The 20,139-nt window shown below is 42.9% G+C and overlaps 1 protein-coding gene across 7 annotated transcripts in view; it reads right to left on the minus strand.

The window, feature by feature from the left end:
• The window catches only part of dlgap2a (discs, large (Drosophila) homolog-associated protein 2a), a 74,278-nt gene that overhangs the window by 4,851 nt on the left and 49,288 nt on the right, over window positions 1–20,139 (minus strand). For 4 of the 7 annotated variants that reach the window (XM_077620178.1, XM_077620180.1, XM_077620179.1 and 1 more), the window contains exons 4-9: window positions 17,045–18,156; window positions 11,186–11,403; window positions 9,956–10,024; window positions 8,930–9,074; window positions 8,642–8,858; window positions 332–738 (exon numbers count right to left, since the gene is read on the minus strand). In XM_077620178.1, the coding sequence (XP_077476304.1) occupies window positions 332–738; window positions 8,642–8,858; window positions 8,930–9,074; window positions 9,956–10,024; window positions 11,186–11,403; window positions 17,045–18,088 (2,100 nt within the window). In that variant the 5' untranslated portion in view covers window positions 18,089–18,156. Of the gene's footprint in view, window positions 1–331; window positions 739–3,745; window positions 6,291–8,641; window positions 8,859–8,929; window positions 9,075–9,955; window positions 10,025–11,185; window positions 11,404–17,044; window positions 18,157–20,139 lie in introns of those variants that run through there. The other 3 variants (XM_077620177.1, XM_077620176.1, XM_077620175.1) reach the window with 1 other exon arrangement.

Below are 20,139 nucleotides of genomic sequence, written 5' to 3' on the forward strand. Positions count from 1 at the left end.
ATAGTAAGGCTTTTTTCCTTAAAAAACGACATAGTATAGTAAGGCTTTTTTCGTAAAAAAAACGACATAGTATAGTAAGGCTTTTTTCGTAAAAAACGACATAGTAAGGTAAGGCTATTTTTTACTAAAAAACGACATAGTATAGTAAGGCTTTTTTCTTTCAAAAAGGACATAGTATAGTAAGGCTTTTTTCGTAAAAAACGACAGAGTGTATAGTAAGACTTTTTTTTCTTAAAAAACGACCATGTATAGTAAGGCTTTTTTTCCCTCTTAAAAAGACTGTATAGTAAGGCGGACCGCCCTCCGTCCCCGGCCTCATACTCACACTAACCTGTATCCCCACGGACGAACGAGGCGTCTTCAGGTACTCCTCGGCCTTGGACACCAGGACGGCCTTGTCGCAGGTGAGGACCGAGCCGTGACCGTCGGCGGACGACGGGCGCCTCTCGCCGCCAGTTGTCCCCCCGGCCGCTTCCATGGCCAGGGTGGCGGCCTTGCCGCTGTCCAGGCTGTCCACCGAGTCGTAGAGTCCCCGGCCGGGGCTCAGGCCCGCCGCGAGGCCGTCCTGGCCCTCGGCGCCCCAGGCGCCGCCCTGCAGGCGGCGGCGGCCCTCGTGGTAGGCATCCTGGGTGGACTCGGTGCTGCTCTGGGCCGTGATGGAGATGAGGGGCTTGGAAGTGCAGCGGGGCGGAACCGGCGGAGGGGGGGGCTTCTTGTAGCTCGGCGTGAACGACACGGCTGCAAAAAGAACATGTCGGCGTCATGTTTCAGATCGAAAATGAACATAATAAATATATCAAATCAATGTTGACTTCATTAAAAATGATTTGGGATTGAAAAAAAAATCTAACTGGAAATATTTTTTGTAGATTTTTTTTTAAACTTATTTTTTTTTCCATGAAAATCATTTTTTGGGAAAGAAAATAAGTAAAAACAATTTTTTTTCCCAAAAAATATTTCCAGTTACATATTTTTTCAATCCCACATCATTTTTAATGGTCTAAAAAAATAGAAAATAAATAAATCCATCCTGTTTTCCACATTTTTATTTTCTCATTTCTTAGAATATATTCCATTTAACTGAAAATATATGTATTAAATAATTGGATACTTGAATATTTATTCATAATATAATATAATATTTATATAATACTCTAATAATATTGGTTTGGAGTATCTATTATATGCATACATTCATTTTTCTGAAACGCTTATCCTCACAAGGATCGCGAGGGGTGATGGAGCCAACTACGGTCACCAGGCACGGGACACCCGGACCAATAAATATCAATTTGTGCCAACTTTTAAACTTCCAAAAACCCATTTCTTCAATATCTATTCAAATACAAGACCTATCCGATGATTAATCTTAATTTAATTCCTTAATATAAGCATTCACCAAATGAAACTGCATTGATTGGTCCATTTTTGGGCCACTGAATGTCAAAACATCTGTTTGTATTTGTCATTGGTAAGACAAGTACAAATAGTGGACTTGAAAGTAGACCGCAAACAATAACGTCACCATAAATACATCCAATAATAGCAGCGGACAAAGCACGCTGGGTAATTTGCTCTTTTATGACCGCCGTAGCTTGTACTCAAAGAACAACGAATTTCACTTGAAAAGTCCCCCAAAAAACACAAAAAAAACAGTCAATACACTCGACCAATCAATGATATGGAACAATGGCGCCATTAAACACATTAAATGACATAAATACGGGAAGATCGGTCCCTAGCGACTCATCCCTCGTATCGTTACGCTGTCCAATCATCATGTGAAAAACCGTGGATGCATTGAATATCAATTTAAAGTACTTACGTGATGCGGACGCCATGTTGTCAAAGTTTCCATTTCCTGCTCAGTTGACATGTTTGTCATACTTCAAATTGGATGCGTTTGTCAAGCTGGAAACGACTTCCGAATGTGATTGGACGCTCAGAACCCAATCGGAATTTGACATGCACCCCGACTCCTGATTGGTTGAGAGTAGTGGGAGCCTTGTAAACAGTGTTTACAATCGGAGAGCAATTCTGTCGGGACAATTTCAAAATAAAAGATTTTTTTTTACGTTTCGAGGAGCCTTGATTTTTTTTCAACATTTCGAAGTCCCTCATTTGAATTAAATGACTTTCATGATGAGGCTATTTGACACATTTCCATTCCATTTGATTAAAAAAAAAGTCATTTCATTTTGGCGGGAAGTATTATAGAGTACATCCTGTTTGGCAAATGAAAAGTCGGCTGTGAATGAGATGGCGAAAGAAAGACGGGCTTTGTTACTGAAATGACAAAACCACGACAACAATACAAGCAATTAACTCGCCATCGTTTTTAAAATCTTTCTGCCTCAGCAAACTCATTTAAAAAATATATATATATTTTTTTCGGGTTCCTTTTGTTGCCGTGTGCTTTATTAAAGCGCAGACCGCAGTTGGAACTATTAATTGGACACATTGCAAAGCTATAACTTGTCCAACTATGAAGTTCTTGAAATGCAATAATTAGAAGGTAGAAGGTCTAATTAAATGCTTTAAAAAAAGGCCTGGCAGTAATACCAAATCCTTTTCATTTTGGGATGTGCATAGAAAAATATCCACGTAATAATAATGTCCACAATTAACCTGGATGGTGATGCTGACCCAGTGATAATATTTTTCCGTAGGTATATAAAAATAATCACTTAACATGAGTATTTTTTTTGGTTTTTGTTTGACCTTTGGTGACTGTTTGGATTGCCGTATTTTCTCGCATATAAGCCGCCCTCAAGTATAAGCCGCGCCTTTAAAAATGCCGTAAAATGGTTGAATTTGACATTTTCTCTCGTATAAGCCGCCTTCCGATTCACAATTTTCACCTCTACATTTATGGTTTTAATAGGGAGTACAAATGTGTTACTTTGACGGGAAAATCTTATGAAAAATCATCGCACGTAGTATTTCGGAGATACGGTTTGAATCGAAAGGATCATCTGCTGGATTGCATATTACAGTAATCCCTCGATTATCGCGGTTAATGTAGACCAGACATGGCCGCGATAAACGAAAAACAGTGAAGTAGCATCAGCCCTATTTAAAAAAAAATACATATTTTATATATTTTTTTCACATTTTTATGAACTTACAAAAAAATTTAATTAACAAAAAAAAATTCCCCCAGGAAAAAAACGCGATGTAGTTCGAACCCCAATAGTTGAAGCCGCGATATTCGAGGGATTACGGCATTTGGGTCAATATCATAAGGAAATTCAATTCAAAAAGGAAGTCATGTGAGCAGTACAACCAGGAAGTGTGTCTGTTTAACTACCGGTAAAGGTAAGATGGCGTTTCGTCTTTGTCACCTCGCAGTTTTCTGCATGTCAAGTCGAATTTCTGCGTATATAAGCCGCACCCTCGATTCAGTCGTCATATTAATGAGCGACAAATATGCGAGAAAATACGGTAGTCCAACTGTAAATTTTCTGCTGTCGTGTGGAAGGTAATAGTGTATACAGATCTCCAGTATATTTACAGTAAATACATTTATAGTTTAGCTTTGGGAATATATTTGGAGCATGAATGAACTTTCATCAACGTTTTTCCGGATTCCAGAATTTGTTCGACATGAGCGTCCGTTCCAATTTTATAGAACTTTGTCCATCTATCTGCTCACATAGCAAACTTTCATTTTCGTGGTTACACAATAACCGTCCGAATCATCTCACTCGGTTTTAGAGTAAAAACACACGCAAACGTATGAAGGTTAGGAAGATTTTCAATTTTAAAGTCCTCCGCAGCATTTTTATAGTCGGAACGGGTCCTTTCTAGTCCTGGTCATTTGTCCTAAGGACGTTTCTCAGTTCGGGTCATATTCTTGAAAAATTCTCGAACCGTAGTAACCAACTAAACGAGTCCAAGTTCTCAGAATACGATGCGTTTTGCTAGTATAAAAAACAGTTTTTCCTTTATGGAATTTGATGAGATAGTCCTTCCTTGGAATGGCAACATTTGGTTTGGCCTAAAACTGTAGATGACTTTACTACGATATATTTTGGGCTACATTTTGCCTGCTGAGAACAAAGTACGATCTCAAAGAGTGAGGGACACGTAGGTGATTTCTGCACTGTTGTATTCGTATCTCCCACTCCAGAGTTCCACACTGGCGCTCCTCTGGACTAGTTCTTTCTTCTGGGTCCTTTTCTGCCATCGGTACCAGAGAAAAGTTTCCTCCAGACTTTCCGTGGTCGTTTCCTTGGCGATAACTTGGGAATTTTCCGTGGGGTTGCTTGACCCTTCTCCTATCTCGCCTGGTTTCGTGCTTGCCTCTCCTACAAATGGCTCGCCAACATCATCCGGATCGTCATCGGGTAACCACGGCTCCGGTGACGCCTTGGGGGGTCCGAAGTCCATTTCCGACGAGGTATCGGGGGATAGTGAACTTGGGGGTGAGATTGTTACGGTGACTTGGGTTTTCCGCCATCCCGATTCGCCGCCGAGGGGCACGGAATCGGAGTCGCTTTCCGAAGAGGGATCGAGGTTGACGGGATCGGTCGCCGATGACTGATCTGAGGGACACGCTACCGTGGAGGGATCGGTCCCCGATATTTGGGAAGAATCTGATCGGCCGCATGGACCGTCAAGTTCGAAAACAGATTCGGTACTCGGGTCAAATGGCTCCGGTTCGGGGTCCATGAACACGGAATCCAGATCTTCTTGGTCCAGAGATGTCAGCATGACTAAGTCAAAGTGAACTAGGTCGGCGTGATACATCGGGGGGTTATCCAGAGGTTCGGGAAGGGGTGGCCATTCGGAGTCCTCCGACTCTGGTTCGGCATTTGCTCGAGTTTGGGTGGAACCCGATGAGGAAGTTGAATCTGGTTGCGCTTGCCCGAAGACGGAACCGGTGCGGGTGTTGGATGCAATCGGGTCAGGATTGGGATCGCTATCTGTTGGACTCTCTGGTGGATTTATGTCAAAGCACTCTGTTACCACAATGGAAGGACATTGAGCAGGATCTTTGTGAACTGTTGGTGCATCAAGATCTAACAACTGGTTTTGGTCTGGCCAGTCGGCCATTGATTCCCCGGGTAAGTCTATCGGTTCTACGTCTGGTTCTCTCGGGACTGTCGAATTTGGGAATTCTTCCGAGCTGACATTTGTCGTTTGGTCTGCATTGTCTCCAACTAAATCAAGCTCAGAATCGGATGCATCGTCATGGTCATCTGGGGGAGACACCATTAAGACAGGGACTGGATAGGGTAGCTGGATATTTTGTGTCTCCGTGTAGTCCGATTCTTCGGATTTGAATTCAATGGAATCCGGCTCATTGTCAAAGCTTTGTTGCAAAGTGATGAAAACATTTCGTATCTTTTCGGGAGACATTTCTGCGAGAAACCCTTTACCGTCGGAGTCGGGTGGCTCCGTGGCGACAGCGTCGTACGAGCTACCGGGGCCCTCTTCCCGCAGATCCGGTTGTGTTTCTGGTTTTACCGACGACAACTCCAGAGGCTTAGTTTTGGCTACTTTGGCAAAGAATGGTTTGATTGGTTCCAAGGAAAGCGGTATGGCACTTTCCACGTACATGGACTGGGGACGCGTAAGAATACTCGGATCCATGGACAGCTGCTTGGGCAGGTTTTTCCGCGCCCCTTTCAATTTCTCCTTCTCCTCCGGACAATTGACCGCCGCGTCGGCCGTGGATTGCCGAACCAAGACCTTGCTCCTCGCTTGGGTCCCGACAGAAACTGTGGACACTCGTTTTGCTTTCTCTTGAGCCAGAGTCGTGCTTCGATCCGGTTCGGGTGTTCCGAACCCCTGGTCACCTGGTCCTCCGCAGGCACCGGACCTTGTTTGGGTGGCTCCGGAAGCCACCTCTCCTGGAATTTTGCAACTCTGGGGCGACCAGGTGTTGTAATGCTTGGTGAAGGTATCGAAATTACTGTTGAAAGCTCGGAGCTCCTGACAGAGGTCCCTCCTGAGCTGGGCCAGTTCCAGACGCATGGCGGAGACCTCCTCCTTCCATTGCATGCTGATAGCGGCCGCCAACGTGGCCGACTCCTTGATGCTGGCCTGAATGGCTTTTGGCGAAGGCCTTTCCGCCACGGCGGGTCTCGGGGATCTGAAGAGGACCGGGGACACGGCAGGCCCGGACATAGGTTTGGCCACCGCGTTATCCTGACGGTAGGTCTTGTCTCTTCTGACGGGGCAGCCTAGATGGTCGTGAGTCAAAGGGACTGTATCTGCCGTAAAATCCTCGTATGGCCTGGGCGGCTCGGAAAAACAAGAGTCTTCCTGCACATAATTTCTGTCTGGAAGACAAATGTGAATATGTATTTGTAATATGGCCACAGGTGTGAGCAACTGGAGAGAATGCGCTTTTTTTAACATCAAGACATGCACTAATTGCTATGAGTCAAAACAAGATTACAGCGTTGTGGATGATATCATGGCTATTTCCTACAATTTGCACGAATACCGGAATTTCTCGCATATTAGCCGCCTCCACGTATAAGCCGTACCCTAAAAATTGCCTTAAAATGGTTGAATTTTACAATTTCTCGCGTATAAGCCGCCCCTTGATTCACAATTTTTGACCTCCATATTCATGGTTTTAATAGGGAGTACAAATGTGTTAGTTTGAAGGGAAAATCTGAAGAAAAATCATTCCACGTGGTATTTCTGAGATAGTTTATGAATCGAAAGGATCGTCTGCTGGATTGCACATTCCTAAAGGGTGTTGCCTGCATGTAGACTAATTAAAAAAGGAAGTCATGTGAGCAGTACAACCAGGAAGTGTGTCCGTAGAGGTCTAGTTTGTCCTTGCTAGGTAAGATGGCGGCGCCCTGAGCGAGTAATGGCAGGCACAAGTGAGTTTTTTCACATTTTATGCAAGATACGGTTAATTTTTTTCTTGAATTTCATTCATAGACGTCAAAATATATTTTTTAAAGCGTTTTATCTATTTATCTTTTCTCTATTTTGAACTAAATGACCGTATAGGCCGCATTGTCTTGCGTTATGGCGTTTCGTCTTTGTCACCTCACAGTTTCGTGCATGTCAAGTCTAATTTATGCGCATATAAGCCGTACCCTCAATTCAGTCATCATTTTTTTGAGCGACAAATACGCCATATATGCGAGAAACTACGGTATATCGAATCTATCCATGACGTTTTCCACAAGATTATTTGCGTGCTCCCATTTTGACTCATTTCCGTGGACGGTTTACACTGCCTTCTCAACATAAAAAAATTTAGCATGCATTCTTAGCATCTTTTCAATGCACAAAGGAGAACCTCCTGGGCTCTAGAACACAAGAAAAAACAAATATTTATCACGTCGAGGGCCTATAAAAAAAACGCATGCTGTTCTGCTAGCAGCTAAGCTCCCGAAACATAAACTTTGTGCAACGAAAAGAGGCAAAGACCAGCAATTTCCAAAACATTTCCCACCAAACAGGAAGTATAGTATGAACCCTATTGAAAATATGTTGTCCACTCCGACCGATTCATTCCAGACTACAATGGCCTCAAATGTGGACCATAAACCCTCATGGCCCGCCTCCTAAAATGCAAGTTCCCTTGCGTTAAACTGAGAAAGCAGTGTAAACATGTGTATTTTGATAAAAAGCACATCTCCAGATGGTCACACCTCTAACCCTCCCTACGTGACGTCACGGCGAGTTGGCGCGTTGCGGCACGTCACGGCGCGCCGAAGGTTGCTTTTTCTTGCCGGGCCCGGTCTGTCTTCAGCATGCGCTTGGACACATGGTTTCCTTGGAGAATCCGTTCATCGAGAGGCGTCACGAAATCCGGAAGCAGCTTTGAACTCATTGGCTAATCACGGCTCAGTATTCCTGGAGGTGCTTTACAGTTATTCATAAGTAAGGCATGTTTAAACATTGTCATTGTTCTTTTTCCCCAAATTCGAAATTTTGATGCGATACTAGGTTTAGTCATTCATTTTCTGAACCGCTTTATTCTTACGAGGGTCGCGAGGGGGTGCTGGAGCCTATTACAGTTGACTTCGGCCAATCAGCCCTGAATCTGTTACCAGCCAATCGCAGGGCACAAGGAGACAGACAACCAATTAGCCATAGCTAGGGACAATTTAGCGTATATTTAGCCTAGCATGCATGTTTTTGGAATGTGGGAGGAAACCGGAGTTCCCGGAGAAAACCCACGCAAGCCCAAGGAGAACATGCAAACTCCACACAGTGAGGACCCACCTGGGATCGAACCCGGAACCGTGAGGGCGACACGCTAGCCACTTGCTAAGGTTTACGAATAGAAAATTCATGTGAAACGCTCACTGTACTTTAGCCCAATTTACAGTACATTCCAAAAAAATAAAGTCCGACCTCAAATATCGGGTAAAAGCCTTGTGGTGGCTTTTTAATCTCTCTCGAGATTTTCAATAGGGTTCATAGCTTTACTCTCGGATGCATCCATTGGACGAGAAGATGACTCACGGCATCCCAAAAAATACCAAGTATGAAAATCCTGCATCCATCCAAAACAATGGAAACACAGAAAAATTACGCCATGCAAGGATTAGATAGTCATTACCGCAATTTTACACCAACTCTTTCAGCCATGACCACAACTAAAAGCATCTACTCTCGTGTCGGACGACCGGAATTTACGCGGATTCCACCTTACCCGCGCTGGATCTGATGGTCGACGCGACGGTGGAGGTCATGGGCGCCACGCAATCGTCGTCTTGAGAGTAGCCGGCCTGGATGGCCCGCACGTAGCTGTGGCTCCGGGTTCGGAAACAACCGGGTAAGTCCAGAGCGTCCATTGCTTGAGATTCCATCTCGCCGAACACGGACTCGCAGACGGACTCGAATTGACCGTTGACCCCCGTTTCGCTCACCTGGTCAGAAAAAACAGGGTATTGGGAAGGAGAAAAAGAAACGAAGCCATTGGTGGAGCAACCTGGCTCACTTGGCTAACGCAGCTAGCCTGACTGAGGGTGCTGACCGCCCGCATGTAGCTCTGGTTTCTGGAGCGAAACTTGGGGGAGTTGTAGTGCGCCGAGGGGTCCAGGGAAATGCTCGGGTGCATGGCGCTTTGCAAGTGGTAGCTCTGACTGAAGGCAGAAAGACAAAATTGTGAATAGATCGCTTTGTAAAGTTTTCAATACGGTGGGAATATTTTAGAGTCAATTTTTGTTGTTGCATATTTACCAGAATATTTAGCAACTGGGGTTATATGGGTATATATATATATATTTTTTTTCAGCAACACGCTAATTTATTTATTTATATATATTTTTTAATAGATTTATTTATTTATATATATTTATCGATATATTTATTTATATATTTATTAATATAGTTATTTATTTATATATTTATAACTTTATTAATATAATTATTTATTTATAATTCATTTATTTATATATATATTTATTAATATATTTATTTATATATTTATTAATATAATTATTAATTTATTATTTATTTATTACCTATTTATTTATGTCTAAAATGTCTTTTACTGTGTCTGTATTCTCACCCTCTTGCTACTGTGACAATGACATTTCCCGAATATGGGGATGAATAAAATTATCTAATAAAATCTAATCTAATCTAATAAATGGGCATACTTTTTGCATTGCAAATATCAAAGAACACCACCAGCTGAAAACTGTTTACGCTGAAAAGCAATTCTCATCAAAGACCCTGAACAACTTCAGGTGTAAAAATGTAAAATAAATGTAAAAATAAATACCGATGTTATTGTAATTATTTTATGGCTTTTTCCCAAGATGACTTCATTCTGTTAACATGGCGCAATGTTTTTTTTTGTGGTCACGCAAACTTGACGTTGCCAAATGCGCATGAAAGCAAACAAAGTGGGATTCCCGTCACGTCTCATTGACCTTGTACTGGCTGGCGTCCATAATGAATTCCATCACGAGTCAAGCAAGCAAGGCCGTGATAAGCAACGGAGCGATCGTCTATTCACCTCAAGTCTGCGGCAAAATTGCTGATGTAGTTGCGCACGTCGCTGTTGATTTTATCCAGGCGATAAGAGCTGTGGGGCAGAGAGCAAAACAAAGTTAAGGGGGACTTGGACGGACGGAGGTGACTTCGCGGGGCGAGGGTCCGCTGGAACTGACATTTTAGAGAGATTAGGGCAAAAATAGAAATGGGTATTGTTAAAAACCCTTTTTTAATCGGAATTTTTTTTCGTCGATTCGCATAGAATGGCCCTTCAACGGAAAAAAACACCACTTCAAAAAGACTTAATAATGACTTAAAACATTCATTTTCTGAATGGCTTAACCTCACAAGGGTCGCGGGGGGTGCTGGAGCCTATCCCCGTCGATTTCTGAACTGGTGGCCAACCAATTGCAGGGCACAAGGAGACAATCAACCAATCACACTCATATCTAGGGAATATTTTTAGCATCCAATTAGCCTAGCATGCATATTATTGGGTTGTGGGAGGAAACCAGAGTACCCGGACAATCCCACACCTGCCCGTAGAGAACATGCAAACTCCACATAGTGAAGACCGACCTGGTATCGAACCCTCGACATGCTAGCTGAGATGCTAACCACTTGGTCAACTTTTTTTTTTAAATACTGTATGATTTAACCGACCTGGGATCGAACCCTCGACCCCAGAACTGCGAGACCAATTCACGAACCACTCAATTTTATGCATTTCTCCTAATTTTTTTTGCAATTTGGATGCAAAGAAATAAAAATGTTCCAATCTGGCCCGCTTATGGTTGTGTACATTTGCTTCTCATGCGGGCGGAAGACATTTTAATCGGTTGATTAAAAGCAAATTTGTAATTTTACGTTCATTTCTTTGCGGTTCCGCCCGAGTGGACTTGCGCTTTTGATGCATTCTTTATGGCTGAAAATGGAGGCGACCGCCGGAACCTCCAAAAAACAGCTTGAAAGAGAATGCCAGGGAAGGTGCTGACATAACCTGACAGCCTGTTCACGTCTCAGCTGTCAAATTGGAGGTTGACCCGTGGAAATTCCACCACGGGCCACTGAACGGTCACCAGCCAGGGCAATCCAACTCGTGACCCCTAGCGAACCTCGAAAAAGATCACGAGGGCCGTCGAAAGGTGACAACGAGATCTCAATTTCTCATTTTTTAAAATTCTGAGCGGACAGAAGAAGAAAAAAAAAAGGGAATTTTGGTGTGAAGTTGAAAGTCTCGCATGCAAAGTACCTGAGGTGAGAGTCCAAAAGCTCTCTGGGTCGGATGACGGCCTTGATGAGGGCGTCTGGTCGTAGGGACTTATGGGGGGAGGTCTTGGGGCTGGAATCCGACTCGCCGCTCTCTTCGTCCCCCATGGCTTTGACGTAGCTGCTGCTGCGCATCCGACGACAGGGGATCTCCTCGTCTTTGCCGTCCCCGGGGTACCCCGCCCACTCGTCTTGGGGTACCTGCGCAGAGGGAAGGATGTGCGTAATTAAAGTGCAAGTAAAGGTCAAGTACACAATAGCAACCCTGTTTCAAAACCTATCTTTTGGTATGTATGTAAAGTAATGTGATGTGATATAATGTATGAAGTGTAATGTCGTGTAATGTACTGTAATGTACTGTAATGTAACGTAACGTGATGTATTATAATGTATTGTAATGTAATGTAATATAAGGTAATGTAAGTTAAGGTAAGGTAATGTAATATAAGGTAATGTAAGTTAAGGTAATGTAAGTTAAGGTAATGTAATGTATTGCAATGTAGTGTAGTGCAATGTAATGTAAGTTAATGTAATGTAAGTTAATGTAATGTAAGTTAATGTAAGGTAATGTAATGTAAGTTAATGTAATGTAAATGTAATGTAAGTTAATGTAATGTAAGTTAAGGTAATGTAAGTTAATGTAATGTAAATGTAATGTAAGTTAATGTAATGTAAGTTAAGGTAATGTAAGTTAATGTAATGTAATGTAAATGTAATGTAAGTTAATGTGATGTAATATAATGCAAGTTAATGTAATGTAAGGTAATGTAAGGCAATGTAAGGCAAGGCAATGTAAGGCATTGCAATGCAATGCAATGCATTGCATTGCAATGCAATGCAATGCAATGCAATGCAATGCAATGCAATGCAATGCAATGCAATGCAATGCAATGCAATGCAATGCAATGCAATGCAATGCAATGCAATGCAATGTAATGTAATGCAATGTATGCATTCATTCATTTTCTGAACCGCTTATCTTCACAAGGGTCTCGGGGGGTGCTGGCGCCTATCCCAGCCAACTACGGGCCTCAGGCAGTGGACACCCTGAATTGCAAGCCCACCAATTGCAAGGCACAATGCAACAAAGGACAACAATTCTTCCTCACACTCATACTTTGGAGCAATTTAGCATACAATTAGCCTAGCATGCATGTTATATGAATATGGGAGGAAACCGTAGTACCCGGAGAAAAACCCACGCAAGCCTCACACGGTGAGAACCCACCTGGATCGAACTCGCGACCCAAGAACATTGAGACCAACGCGCTAACTACTCGACCGCCAGAGCGCTAATGTATGCATTGGATTGATTAACTGTGCAGCTCTATCTATATGCAGCACCTCTCTTTCTGAGAAAAGTAGAGAAAGAAAAGTCACTGCCATCAAATTAAAAATAGCCAGACGCAGAGCGATGTCGAAATGGAAGGGCACACGGGCTAGAGAGATAAAGAGAGAGAGAAAGAGAGAGTAGTCTAAAATGGCCAGTCATTGGCAAATACCGCCGAGAGACTTTCTTTTCCCAAGGATAGATCGTGTGCGTCGGAACGGGTGCTGCGTTCCGCTTTGGGTACTTAGGCGGCTCCTCCAAGGGAAGCCAGAATGATTGGTTAGTTGCCATCTGACAGTAAGCATGGCTGACAAAGCTCCTACTTCAAATCAAGTAGACGCACATGCACGTTAGCACCAGCCTCGTTCGACATAATGCATTACTAAATGCGCAGAACTGCAGATTTAGTCCGCAGGCAGAAAGTGAATTTTCAATTGGTGCCAGTTCTCACTAATATAGAGTGGTACCTCTACTTACAAAATAGTGTTTTTTTTTTTCCATATAGTGGTACCTCTACGTACAAAATAAAGTGACTTTTTTCATAATACAGTGGTACCTCTACTTACAAAATAGTGATTTTTCAATTGGTGCGAATTCTCTCTTATATACAGTGGTACCACTACTTACAATATAAAGTGATTTTTTTCATATACAGTAGTACCTCTTACAAAATATAGTGACTTTTTTCATAATACAGTGGTACCTCTACTTACAAAACAAAGTGATTTTTTTAAATTGGTGCCAATTCTCTCTTATATACAGTGGTACCATTACTTACAAAATATAGTGATTTTTTTCATAATACAGTGGTACCTCTACTTACAAAATATAGTGATTTTTCAATTGGTGCAAATTCTCTCTTATATACAGTGGTACCACTACTTACAAAATAGTGTTTTTTTCATATACAGTGGTACCTCTACTTACAAAATAAAGTGATTTTTTTTTTCATAATACAGTGGTACCTCTACTTACAAAATATAGTGATTTTTCAATTGGTGCCAATTCTCTCTTATATACAGTGGTACCTCTACTTACAAAATAAAGTGAATTTTCAATTGGTGCCAGTACTCTCTCATTTACAGTGGTACCTCTACTTACAAACTCATTTTTCGTACCTTGGCTTTTTCCTAAGTAGTGCAGCATTTTACATTGAATTAGCATAATTTGTTCCAAAATGTTTAATACTACCCACTATAAAGCCTTTAAAAATGATAAAAGCATGCCAATTTGGAAAGAAATATATATGCTATTTATCCAGAAAAAAGCAACAAATAAGAAATCCAAACAAAAGCACCCCATTTCATACCTCACTTCATTTCTATGTAATATAAATTAATTCTGAATTTGAAGCTTCAAAACTTGAACGTACCTTGATACAAAAATGTACATTTCAAACTCTTTTGTAACCTGAAAATTTTGTATCTTGAAGCATTCGTAAGTAGAAGCACCATTGCCGTTTATAGTGTTTAATTCCTTTTTTTTCTTAGATATAAAACCAATGACCTTGGTTAGCTCCCAGTATTTTTATATGCAAGGAGGAATGTGTCATATTTGAGGTAACTCATAATTAGTATTATAATCTTTCGCCCTCCCAAAGCAAATGCTTAAATAGCAGATTAGGAAAGAGCCAAGGGGGCCATGATACATCTTTAAGATGGAAATTCCTCCAGATGGGTCAACTGCCAGTTGCAGATTGATGTGTTTAGGCCACTCGCCGCTTTCATTGGGCGCCGGTGAATAAATGACAGGTTTGTCGGGAAAGGCTAACGGGGGCTAATTTGTGAAATGACTTAGCCACAGACAGAGAGCGATAGCCTGATTCGCCGGCATTTGTCATTTCGGAGCCAGATCAGCCACTAGCCATCTATCATTGTCCGACCCAATCACCATTTCATCGATCTATCATATCGTCTTCTCGAACGCAAATCTCCGTGCACCTGCTTCATGCCCGTGCGACTCATTTGTATATTTCGCTCATCTATCTCGTAGTATTAAACTTTTTTTTTTCCACTGATGCCATGCAAGGACACAAACAAGGTGAGTAGATCATCATCAAACCATCTGGCTTGTAATGAATAACATACACGCACACACACACACAAAGAATGAATGTCCATTCATCTAGTTTTTGGTTATCTTGGTGTTGAAAAGTTGTGGTTGAGTCCAATTTTGCAAATGCTGTCAAAATAAAATGTCATTTTTGCTTATTGTGGAAAAATCAGTGGTCACTTGACTAAGGTTTTAATGTAAAGTAAAAAATCAATAACATTTGCCAATGAATGAGTAAGGATAAATTTTCACAAAAAAATGTTGTTTTTATTAGATATCGGAATAATTTGGGGTTCATTGAGGATGAGCAAAAAATAATAATAATTTAATATTACAATACTGATAAGTGTAACATTATATTGGATTGGCGATTTTTATGTGGAGTTAACGGAAGTGGAAAAGAACTCAAATGATCAATCATTAAATCAATAATAATATAAAAAAATATGAAAATATATAATATAATATAATACATATATATAATAAAATAGAAAAATTAAAATTAAAAATCCCCATCTTGTGGAAGACTTCCAACGTCTTTTTCTTGAGTCTGTATCCGTTTTTGCTACTGCAACCAAGATAGCAGCCGGTAGCATTAGCTCCGCCCACTCTGGCTCGTTTTGTGTTTTTGCTGCTTTTCTGTCCTAATGATTTGATTTTTTTCACCACTACTTACAAAATAAAGTATTTTTTTTCACATACAGTGGTACCTCTACTTACAAAATAGTGTTTTTTTCATATAGAGTGGTACCTCTACTTACAAAATAAAGTGTTGCTTTTCTGTCCTAATGATTTTATTTATTTTTTTACCACTACTTACAAAATAATAATGATTCTTAATGATCCCATATACTTTGCTTTGTACTTTGTGCTTTTTGCTTTGTTGTTCTGCCGCCTTTGCGACTGTAACAACTCTAACTTGTAACTATGTCTTTCTGTGTCTGTATTCTCACCCTCTTGCTACTGTGACAATGACATTTCCCGAATATGGGATGAATAAAGTTATCCAATTCAATCCAATCCAATAAAGGCGCCCTGTCTTAGCGAATGTGCAACTATAACATAAACAAAAACAATTCCTTTCCCTCTTGAACTTTTACCGTGGCCTTAAAAAAGCTAACGTAGCGTACCAGATAGCATCTCCGACCTGCCCTCCGTCCGCGGGAACTCATTGATCTTCGTCCGTGTCTCGGCCCACGTGAATTGGATTGATAACGCCACGCCGGGCTAAATATAGCCCTGCGACAGGAAGCGGGAGAAGTGGCTATTTTTAGAAATGTTTACGACGCCGTCAGGCAGACGCTAACCTAAACGGAGGGGACAAACGGGGCAGCTTGACTGCAGACACGGGCACTCAACTTGATGGAAATAGCGGCCGCTTGCGCTGAAAACAATCCCCCAAACATTTTATGTTGATACAAGCATAAAGAGAGTGTTGTTTTGGCTCCGCCGGCCAATTTGAGAGATGTATCGGCGGGCTATTTACGGCGTACTAAAAATCCATACAACACACTCTCGATATGCTGACGTGCTGCTTTTATTTGGCCTGGAGGCGGAATTTACAGTTAAGTCTTTAAGTAGCACATTGCTGTAAATGGAACGGCGTGATGCTTCATAATCTAATATGGATTATATCCTTGTGCCCCCCCTCCAAAAGAGCTATTACTGAATTGTCTAATCTGCCTGTTGTGTTTTTTTTTTTTTTGCAAACAAGAAAAAATTATTCCACGTCTCGTTTGTTTGGTTTTAGCATGGGACTGTTTGGAACATCTTTGTTGTGAGTTTGTTGTGGGATTTGGACACTTTTGTGGATTTTACAATTGAAATTACCGTATTTTCTCGCATATAAGCCGTACCCACGTATAAGCCGCACCCTTAAAATTGCCTTAAACTCGTTGAATTGTACAATTTGTCTCGGATAAGACGCCCCCTGATTCACAATTTTCATATTCATGTTTTTAATAGGGAGTACAAATGTGTTACTTTGAAGGGAACATTTTAAGAAAAAATTGGTATTTATGACATTCTGTATGAATCGAAAAGATGGTCTACTGCATTGCACATTCCGAAAGGGTGTTTCCTGCACGTAGACAAATTTAAAAAGGAAGTCACGTGAGCAGTATAACCAGGATGTGAGTCCGTAGGGGTCTAGTTTGTCTTCCCTAGGTAAGACGACGGCGCCCTGAGCGAGCAATGGCAGGCACAAGTGAGTTTTTTACGTTTAATGCAAGATATTGTTTACTTTAGTACTGGAATTTAGTTTTTCCCAGGAAGATGTATCCGATTTCTGGACACCAAAAGACTATGGCTCTATCTAAATCCTGGAGTCCTGATAACAAGATTGAAGAAAAGCATTGGGGTCACGTAAATTCTCGTAAGAAACCTTCAACCCGTGACGATTTTGTCAGACACCCATGAAAAAAAAACTGATTCGCAATAGTCAGACCAGTAAAAACTCACCTGAAGAAAGTGACACGGCCTGAGGTTGGCCTTGAGGTCCATTGGCGTCATAGGTTTCTCCAGATTCAGCGAAGACTTCCTGAAGGCCTCCTTGGCTTGGCTGACGGTCAACGTGGACCAGGAGCTCCTCTTCATGATCTTGCCGTCCGGCGCCATGCCGACGCTCTCGCACGCCGAGCACTTGACGTCGTTGTTGCTCTTGGAGGTCTTTAGCGACAGATCTCCCGCCAAGTGGCCGTGCAGCGATTCCGGGTAGCAGTGAGCGCTTTGGTCCGCGGGGTGTCGCGACATAACACTCGCCGGTCGGTACGTGCTGTCGCTGTCCAGGTTGTCGTCGGAACTCCACCAACCGGCGGAACGATGCCTGGCGCTACCGTCGCCCTTGCGATCTTTGCTCTTGCTCCGCTTGTTGTGTTTGTGGTGTCCTTGGTGATGGTGGTGATGGTGCGAGTCGCTTTTGGTTCCGTTCATCTTGGAGGAGCCTTCCAGGGAGTGGGACTTTGTGAAGAGCTTCTGGACCGAGTGGACCAGGTGGCGGATCCTACCGGGGCTTTCGTTGCGCTGCTCGCTGTTCGTGGTGGTGGTGGTGGTGGTGGTGGAGGCCCGCTGGTACTGCAACGTGTGAAAGCCGTCACGGTGTAGGGGCTTCTGTTTCTCGAACTGGTCCAGCAGATTTGCCGGGATCCGGTTCGTTTTGCCGCCGTGCGAGGAGGAACCGCCGTAGCCGGGGCCCCCGCCGTCCCGTGGAACGCTCCCGTAATGCATGCGTGGAAAAGTGCTACATGCCACCGAGTGGTCGGCGGGTCCCATGGACACCGGGACCACCATGCACTCCGAGTGGATGGAACTCCTCGGGGAGAAGCGGTGGCGGCCTTCGAGGGGGCAGCTCTCGGTGGGGCTGAGGAGGTAGGACGGGGGCCGCGAATCGCCGCGGTGGAGGCGACGCTCGAAGGAATGGTCCACGTCTCCGAAGCCGCAGGTGTGGGAGGAGGTGGGGGAGGTGAGTTGGAGGTGGGCCGGACGGCCGCCGGAGAGACCCTTCATGTTTTGGAGCGGGGGGGAGGAGCTTTCCTCATCGAACCATCGCCAGGTTGACGGCGAGTACTGCTGATCTGCAAATAAGCGGAAGAATGTTAGATCGACCGATTATCGTCCATGATGTTTGGTCAATTGACGTTATGAAGAAATCAATTTAAAACAGGGTTATTTCGGCTCATATGCAGCCATGCTTCCTTCTTGCCTGCACACACACACACAATGTACAAATTGAATTGTACGTTGGTGGTTATGCAAGGTACTCGGACGTTTCGTTGAAAGACGTTTGGTCCCCGGACGTTTGGTCGACCGGACGTTTGGTCGAACGGACGTTTGGTAGAACGGACGTTTGGTAGAACGGACGTTTGGTCACCGGGTTGTTACTGTTGAAACCAGCTCTCAAAATTATAATCATGAGAGAGAGAGTGAGTGAGTTTAATATCTAATATCAAAATATCAACAGTAAACTCTGTCATAATTTGACAGCAAGCGAACCCGGCGACCAAACGTCCGGTCGACCAAACGTCCGGGGGACCAAACGTCCGGGGGACCAAACGTCCGGGGACCAAACGTCTTTCGACGAAATGTCCGGTCACGGTTATGCAACATACATCAACACAAGTTGTAAGACTCTTCAAATTAGCGTTTCATAATAAATATATAGGTAGAATACATCATTTTGACTTGCTCATTTTCTTTAGTATATCAACAACATCAACATATCTGCCAGACATCTGAAAGATTCATTTCAATTCCCAGCAGAAGGCCGGAATCGTCAATGTCACCGAAAGTATTAAGCGAGCAATTATTAGTATAAGCAAAAGCCAAGAATTAAATTAAACACTGTCTTCATTGTTTTGACTACGGGTGAGCATGTTAATTTTCCTTTTTAAAAATAGACCAAATTAATTCCTCTCAAACTGGATTTTAATGAGGGCTGAGATCTCAAACCCCGAGGTGAAGCCCAGCTCGGCTGTTGCCGTCGTTCTCCATCTGGCGAGATGAAAACAAGTTCTTACTGTTTACGGGGGTTCACGCGGCGAAATTCACTGGGCCGTCTGATGTCAAATTAATCCGGTTTAAACTGAACGTGCGCGGTTCGGATAAGATATCTTCCCCCCTAGAGAGGCTACTCTAGTCCAGGTGGCCTGAAAATGTTTATCAAAGGCGCGTCGGGCTTCGCAAAGACGGCGATGGATGGCCGGGACCCGGCTGGCCCTCGGCTTGTCACTTTGACACCCGTGCCCCACGTAGAGTTCTTTTGGCAGCCTCTCTTCAAGATGCCCGCAGTCAATTCAGACTTGTGTTTTCTGAGCACAGCAAATCAATAGCCAGGCTTTCTTATCAATCTTCTCAAAAGGTTAAATGTTCTCTCCTCGGAATTTTGGCCTTTGTCTCGGAAAGAGTGGGAAGGCCAAATGTGTCTCGGACCCTGGGGGCGTATTATCACCCACGGCCTGAGTCATTAGATCTGAGAGGAAGCCAAGGGGAGAAGAAAAGTGTCAAAGCTGCACTCTGTCAACTCGGCAAGCCTTGTAATGGTCAGCGTAGCGCTTTTGATCAAAATAAGGCAGCGGCTTATGATTTTGGCGCATATCCGGCTCGCTTGTCCACCCGAGTGACAGAACAGCGTGAGTCACGGACACATTTTCAACGGTGGCGTCGAAACTAGGGATTTCCTCATCCGATATTTTTTGCTTCCGAGTAGAGCCGCTTGATTTTGTGGATTCGCAGAGTCTGATTCCCTGGAAATGGATTAAGGAGGATAAAAGAGCACATGCAAAGAGCATCATAAAAGACAATACAGTAATCCCTCGAATATTGCGGCTTCAACTATCGCGGTTTCATGACATTTGTTTTTTTTTCTGGGGCAATTTTTTTTTGGGTTAATTACATTTTTTTAATCAAGACTTACTGCTAACCACTTAAGTCATTTTGTATTTACGTACTTATTTATGTGACCACTTAACTCATGTTGACTGCGTATCTATGTTGACTACTACTTATTTATTAGGTGGACTACTACTTATTTATTAGGTGGACTACTACTTATTTATTAG

This window comes from Stigmatopora argus, chromosome 15 (assembly GCF_051989625.1).
Source record: "Stigmatopora argus isolate UIUO_Sarg chromosome 15, RoL_Sarg_1.0, whole genome shotgun sequence".
Lineage (NCBI taxonomy): Eukaryota > Metazoa > Chordata > Actinopteri > Syngnathiformes > Syngnathidae > Stigmatopora > Stigmatopora argus.